Source organism: Clytia hemisphaerica, unplaced genomic scaffold (assembly GCF_902728285.1).
Source record: "Clytia hemisphaerica strain Z4C2 unplaced genomic scaffold, Clytia hemisphaerica genome assembly, whole genome shotgun sequence".
Lineage (NCBI taxonomy): Eukaryota > Metazoa > Cnidaria > Hydrozoa > Leptothecata > Clytiidae > Clytia > Clytia hemisphaerica.
Window position 1 is genome coordinate 100,034 of NW_027104597.1, and position 8,070 is coordinate 108,103.

At 33.8% G+C, this 8,070-nt stretch overlaps 1 protein-coding gene across 1 annotated transcript; it reads right to left on the bottom strand.

Annotated features, from left to right (window-relative positions):
* Positions 1-170: 170 nt before the first annotated feature.
* Positions 171-2,573, bottom strand: LOC136824049 (cap-specific mRNA (nucleoside-2'-O-)-methyltransferase 2-like). Its single transcript, XM_067080203.1, has one exon. It carries the CDS (start codon positions 2,536-2,538, stop codon positions 322-324), a length of 2,217 nt encoding a protein of 738 aa, XP_066936304.1. The 5' UTR covers positions 2,539-2,573; the 3' UTR covers positions 171-321.
* Positions 2,574-8,070: the final 5,497 nt, after the last annotated feature.

Sequence of the window (8,070 nt, forward strand, 5' to 3'; positions counted from 1 at the left end):
TTCCGTATATTTTCCTCGCCTAAAGGTTCGGAAAATATTGTACGAGAAAATCTTGGAACTCATAAAATATTTCTCATATTGTACTCGCAACTGTCCGATAACTATTACATATTGTGAGACCATAAATAGTTGACTTCTGGTATGGGAAACCAGAAAGTACAAACGAATAATCATTTGTTATCATGTTTATTGCTTACCATGTCGCACCATTTACAAAAGAAAAATGATAAAAAGAATAAACCTCACAAGAAACTACGCAAATTATTTCATTTATTGCTCCTCAACCAAGGTATCCAAAATAATATGAATTCAGAAAAATATCTAATTCTTCGATACATGATTAAAGTTTTTGATGAAAGCTTCATTTGACTGTTTAATGTAATTTCTGTAATGACTTTCCATCAGTATCTTAATATCCATAACATGCAAGACATCTTTGTTGTCTTCCAAACTGCTCAGCAAAGACTCGACTCTCTTCAGATATCTTACAAATTGATCAACGTTTGCAGTGTCCTTATTGGATGACTCTGGAGTATGTTCGAATACCATAAATAGGTCTCCTTTAGGATTCGAGTCACAATAGTAAGTTATACTATCAAATAATCTCCCCATCAAGTAAAAAAATCCAAGCCAGAAATTTGATAGTAATAAACCATCAAAATGAAATGCTACTAAAGAACATCTTTGAATTGCATCAATATTTTGCATCAAATAATCAATTATCTCTTTCTTTGTCTTTTTATCAGTGCCAAGGGATCCCAAATCAATAATGCAAGGTGTGTGGATATTGTCAAGTCTGTCTGAGGTTGAAAATTTCTTGCTTACCAGCTGTGAATCATGACAAGCTGTCATTACAGGTTCTACAAAAGACTCATTATTGGAAACGAGTGTAACATTATTTGTTACATTGAACTTCTCATGGAATGTCTCAAAAAAATTTAAAAGTTTTTGTTCAAGATTTGTATGTTCAAGGTCTTGTAGCTTACGATAAATTTCCATTGGCCCAGGGGCACATACACTTGATGAATAGATACCTGGTAAAGTTTGACCAATGGTTGGTGTAACATTATCTAAATCTTTAAATTGAAATAAATCTGGCATGAGATGGTGTTCTGTCATATCTGCCGAATCCCATTGGAAAGCGTTAAATTGCTTTGAGGTTGAATGTTTTGTGATATTTTTGTTGTGGTCAGTTTCTGAATGATCACCAATTGTATTGTTGTTTTTTGTTTTCATTCTCTGGTTCAAAGACCCTTCCCTGAAATTCATACTTTGTTTTTGATTCTTATACTGGCCTTGAGATGACAACATAGCAAACATGGGTGAAATATAATGCTCGGTAGGTTCAATACTAAAGTCTTCAATAAATCTCCTGGAAAAATATCCTTTCAATTTGTTTAGTCGTTGTTGATCAGTATGATTCACTTTCTCAAACGTCATTCGATTGTTTTGGATTGTTTCTTTCTGCAAAGAGCATGATTCTTCAATGTACTCTCTGATTGAGTCTAAAAATGGTTTTGATAGTTGAGAAAAATCAACTAATTCACCTATGGCTTGTGGTGTAGAGTTACTAAAAGCAGCTTCCTTCAGGTCTTCATATAGTTTCATATGATGGCAGACCTCAGGTTGAAATTTGGTTGCGATAATGTAAACTTCTGAGTTTCCAGGTTTACTAGGACCAGGTTTGAAAAATGTAACTTCTTCAAACACGCTTGCCAGTAAATACATGAAAACAATAGTGTATTTCTGAAAACAGGTGAACATTTTAAGGACGAAGGATCCATTTTCTGCAAGAATACTCAGTGCAGTGATAATTTCCCACAGAAACAATGACGCCACACTCATTTCTTGTTCACCAGGGTCGTTAGAACAATCAATACTTCCATCTGCAGTAATCAAATTTATTTTCTGTTGGCCCATTTTATCAACAAAATATTTGAAATTGTTTGGATTCTTGATATTTCCAGTTAAGTCTGGACAAAAATCCCAGCGATCAAGTGTATTTATCATGAAGCGGTCATCTGGTATCATGTGACCGAGGTCGTTCCCTTCATAATATGGATTCAAAGTTGTACTACACCAGTCTAACTTGAAATTATATCCAAATCTGTTTTGGATAAAATGGTTCAGTGATGCAATAAAAGCTCCAGGAGCTTCGCAAAGATGAAACGATTTTAGATAACGATTCTCCATACATTCTTTTGGAATGATCTCAAATGTTCCAAGAATGGAGTAGAATTTGGCCCATGCTTGGGTTGGTAGCTCCACTTTGAGTTGTGTTCGTAGCTTGTACGGTACGCTTGAAAATTTGTGCATGTTGGAAGTATGGCGATGCCATGATGCTATATCAACAGAATTCAATAGTGATTTAACTGCATTTAAATCTGTCTTTTCGATTTCAAGTGATGCAAAAAATGCCTCTTCATCACCAATAAAATCATCACTTTCTTTTGGGCAAGAGACATGATAAATTTTACTGTTTGAAATAAACCACTGGTTGTCAAACTCTTTGTACAATTCTCTATTATTATTGCTCATTCTGAAAAAACAAAAATAAATGAAAGGGTACGAGAGAAAACAAAATAAAAAAACTTCAGATATTATACAAAAACTTTTCATCAAGAATGATTACAATACAGAATGGATAAGAAAAATGAATCAAACATTATTAAAAACGGGCTAAAATGTGTAAGGACTTTAGCATCTGGAGAATTTTGTAGATAAGGCATAAAGCGCCCCAAACAATAAGAAAAACTATGTATCGGATTGGAAAAATGTCTCATGGGAGCCCTTCTGATCAGATTTTTTTGGCAGAACCAACGGAAAAAAACAAAAGTAAAGTAGAATTTCTTGACGAAACTTCTTGAACAATATTTTTCATCCAAATTTTATTTTTGGATATAGTTTTTAAAGGAGCTAAAAATTTCAGAAAATTTTTAAAGATGCTTTAGTCAATAGAATAGCTGAGCATGAAAAACTTCAATCAGGCTAACTGCATGAAAAACTTCAATCAGGCTAACTGCATAAAATGATCAGTCACTGGCTCTTAATAATGAACATAATCTTTGGATACTTTGATACATCTTAAATTTACGATAAATTATATTATTTCTATTTCGGTAGATTTGTGTAGATTGCATCAAAATAGAATTATAAAAACAAAATATAAACAAAAGCTAATGAAATACAACAGACTCATTTTCCAAAATAATTGGAAAATCTAACATACCTTAATACCTTAACTTTCCCATGCCTTTTATTTACAAAACTTAATTTTTGTGCCTTAAATTTTTGGGCAATTTTTGGGGAATATAATATTTTATTTTTGTGTATCTTGTAATTTCTAGGATAGGTTTTGATGAATTTAGGTAAAGAGGGCAAAAAAGACATGTTTCTTTAAAGGGAACACTATTATGATATTCCCACGTTATGATGATCAATAATTGACGCACCATTTAAATTTGACACAGTCAAGTGTGTGAAAATATGCCTTTTTTACACCTCTTAAATTTTTGGTCAGGTTTTGTGCACAAAAATAACATTAAAATTGTTAGGGTTAAGGTACCCTCTAGACCATTTAATATGTGAGCAGTATGATAATCAAAATACACCTATCTTTAACGAAGTATTGAGACTATTGAACTTTGTTAAAACTTACAAAATAAAGGCTTCTAATCTTAAATTTACAAATCGAATAATATAGAAATTATCGACTATGTACAAAATAACATAGAACATTCATTTAATTATTATTTAAGGCTCTCCAAGAGGTATTAAAAAAGATATAGCATCTCCAGTTGCTCCCCATGAAGCTCTGTTGGTACGATAAATCACAACCCAGACAGCAATGCCAATTATCCATACTAGTGCACCTATTCCAGACCGTATAACGTTCTTCTTGATCTCATTTTGTCCTTCAAATTGCTCATTAAAAAAAGCCACTTTGAAAAACCAAATTGTATTGATAAACCATAAAAACGGTAAAAATGCAAAACCACCACGGAAGTATATTCTTGAAAGTCTCACTTTCTCTGCATCTGGTGTTTTACTCAAATCCATTGTTGATAGATGTTTTTTATTTATTGTTGGTTTAAAAAAACTTTTTTTTTATTGTGCTTTCTACAAAAAAAGTTAAGAATGAAATAATGAATAAGGCAATAGGGGCATCTAGAGAAATGGAAAATAAAATTTTCCCAAAGATTTATTAAAGGTCATTCAAGAAAGGAAAGATAGCTTTAGAAGCTTCATCAATCCACTAGGTTCATGGCAGTAGTAATCGGTAAAAATTTCTCATAAAATTTTCTGTAGCAGTACATAATTAATTATTCGATAGACCATCATCGTTGCAATTGCCAAAAACAACTAGTATGATATTGCAGACCTACCAACTCACATCATTAATAAAATGACAGCGAATTCTAAGGACATTTCTAGTTGGATTCTGAAAACATTCAACAACAGGAATCACATCAGTGATCTTTTGATTACGATATGGAAATCCTTTAGCTGGCCAGATGAATATCATTGAAGCAAACTGAATTTTATAGCCTAAGAATCTAAGCATTAAACTTTGTTCGCAGTCTACTTTTTTATGTCTTTGTTGATTATTTAACGCTTGTTCACCTGCAAGGAGATTTTTTCCCTGCAATACTAGACAGGAGAACCCTTCTTCATATTCAAATCCAAAGTATACTTGATAGAACAGAGCTGTGAGTCTATTTTCAGACTCAAAACAAAATAGCTTATTTTCACGTGCCAAAGAAAATAGTTTTAAATTTTAAAATTTTTGTTCCAAAAGTGAGTGTGGCCACCAGCAAAAAGTAGTGTTTTGATTGGCAGATTCGGCCTGATTTGTTGGCTTTTGGTGAATCACTGACCAGAAATTTTACGCGCACTTTGTTAATTTTCTATATATCCTTATTTATGGAAAATTTTCCCTTTCCCAATTTCCCTTCCTCAAAAGAAAATGAAAATGACAACACTTCAAAACAAAATGGCAGTTATCATGGAGCATGCATACAAGTGGTCAATGTTTTGGAATGGTTTATAGTAGTTTTGAAAGTTTTTAGAGCTAATTAAAGGGAGTTTATGGATAATTATGTGTCTGCCTGGGTTTCCAAAAATTGTCAACAAGGGTTCACACGCAGACTGTATCAGACATTTTGTATCCAGGCTAATCTACCTGTACAGTACCAAGCTCAGAAATTTTAGAACTTTGCGATCTGAGGTATATAATATATAATTCTTATTTTTTTCTCAAAATATAAACTTAGAATTCATAAGCTATGGAGTAACTGAAGAAAGTATAAAAATTTTGAAGGAAAGTTCAAAATATTAGCAAAATTTTCAGATTTTGCATGAGAAATCAAATCTCGAAAAATTCCTAAGACAAAAAGTGCAAATACACGAGTCCAACCATAAATCAAAACCATTCCTGTGAATGATTTTTTTTTATGAAAACCTTTTTAATTTACCTATCCTTGGGCATGATTATTATAATCAGCTTGGGAAAACCGTGTGTTTTGTTTTTGATATAAATGAGTTCACATATTCTTTTAACGTCCCCTGACAGTTGACAATTATTAGACCAAGCTCTTTACTATTTCCTATTCCAACAATACGATGCTTACATAGTTGACACATAATACACATTGATTTGCCGCTTTCACAAGTGCAATTGAACAAAATAAAGTAATCTAAATATTTTCTGAGGGGTGAATTTCTAGTTTTTCTTGTACTTTATGTTTGCCAACCCGGGGAGTCTTCATATATTTACCAAAGGGAAGCTCATGATGAAACCCTCTGATTTAACTTTTATTTTGGCAAATCAATTGTTTTTTTGCACTTACAGCTTTTCTCTTTGATCTTTCATTAAGGTTCCTTTTGTTGATTGCTGGCGTCATTGATGACTTGTGCGTCATTTATTGAAATGGAAACACACGGTTTTTCCCAAGCTGATAATGTACATCAATTTTTTCTTAATATTGTTTCGTAAATGCTGATTTTTTAAGCAACAAAAATGTATATATACTACTTTAGGCAAACGTGGAGGTCTATCTGTTTATTGCATAACTAAGACAGGACGTAGGATTCAACAATTTTTGTTATCATGCCCAAGGTATACAGAAGATATAATGAGATATTTATAGCGATTGTGAAATAGCTATTTCCCTGTCAACACCTGTACTTTGTATATAACACATGTAACATGCATATGACATTGAATACATAACTGCTACTAATACATGCGTGATTTATGTGTAATATGGAATACAAGTATTACATGGCCGTCAGTAAACCTTCCTATACCTTTTGTTCTTCAGAAAAACCAAAAACATTGGCTTCATTGGCTTTTAATTGTTTGCTTTCCAGTAGTATGACCCCCGGTAGAAATCGTATTTCTATTGTATTTTGCGCGGGTTTTTCAATAGAGATTTCACGTGACTCAAACCCCATGTTTCAAAACCTACATAATAGCAAAAGCAAAAATAGTTGGGAAGGAAAGAGTAAACGCAAGACAGAAAGTTTGGTTGTGTTGATCAGGTATGTTTTTATTCTATCCAAACTAACGTTAAAAAAGGTACTGACTCCTTTGTACGAGTTAAAGTAGATTTTTTGTTATTCAATCTGTACAGGTGAAAATTGTTTATATCGGTTAGGGTCAGGATCAGTTAGGGTCAGGGTTGGAGTTAGAGAGTCAAAATAGGGTTGGGAGTAGCATTGGTAGGTAAATACAGGGCTCTAGGTCCTGGTAAGGATACCCATTTAAAATGGGTATCCTTATCAGGGCATAGGGTTGGGGCTAACCCTGGTATGGTCAATATAAATAAGTCTGTAAATTACACACTATAAGTAGATTGTGAATTCAAAATTCGTGGTCTATAATAATAATAATATTTTAAGTGGCTGGCCATAGAATAATGAATCAGCTTTTAGGCAGCTGAGCCATTGTCTCCCCCAGGGGCCACTTGTATAACATAACAGAACAATAATTGGAACGATAACTGATTAAGATAATAAATAATAAATTTCTAATTGAAAATATGAGTTTTGAGTTTGTTTTTAAACGATAAAAGAGATTGGCATTGTTTCATCTCTAAAGGTAGATTGTTCCACAGATGCATGGTTGAGGCAATGAACGTTCGACTAGCAAAGGTGTTTTTGGCAAGAGGAACAACGAAATTATACCTTCTTGCAAAGCGAGTGCAGCGTTCATATCGCTTGCTAGCAGGCTTTACCTGATCAAACAAATATTTTGGCGCAATGTTGCGCATCCCTTTGAACATCATCAGTGTTTTATTGTATTCGACAATCTGATCAAGTGTCTTGTTGATGGGAATGGTTTTAAAGATGTTGTTCAGGAGTGAATCAAACTTGTTGTGATTTGCCTTTGACATAGTGCTCCAAGAATTGGAACAATATGTAATGTGTGGCATAAGAGCATTTATAAGCATTTTTTTCCTGTGGTCGTCAAGAAAGCTAGAGATGCCTTTTATCTTGTTTAGTTTGAGATAGGCTTGGCCTGGGCATTCCAGTTAAGGTTTTCATCAAAGATCATACCGAGATATTTCACTTTCTCCTTGCATTCAAGAGTGTCAACTTGAAATTGGATAGGGACCAGCCTCTTGCATTCCTTCAGTTTGTTTGCTCTTCCAAAGAATATGACTTCGGTTTTGCCCGTTAGTTTACAGTTAGTTTATTTTGGCTGAACCAATGTCCGACTTCAGAAAGTTAGCCAGATAGATCTTTTCTAAGCCTCACGGGGCAGTCAGAACTGACAGCGATGATGGTAACTCCTGCGTAAAGATGGTGGAACACAGAAGGTCGAATACTTTGACCAATATCGTTTATGTAAAGGAGAAATAACAATGGTCCGAGGACCGATCCTTGTGGAACCCTGTATGCGCATTTGTTCATCATGTCCGAGCAAGTATCTCCTAGGAGTGTACATTGAAGACAATCTGACAGATAAGATTCAAACCAGGAGAATGAGGTGTCCCTAAATGTGGTAGTGTACGGAACTTCTGATTCATAGGTACTTTTCATGTGTGGGTTTGAATCCCACCTGGA

Coding starts and splice junctions, on each gene's coding strand:
- LOC136824049 (XM_067080203.1), bottom strand. CDS start 2,538: ATGAGCAATAATAATAGAGAATTGTACAAAGAGTTTGACAACCAGTGG.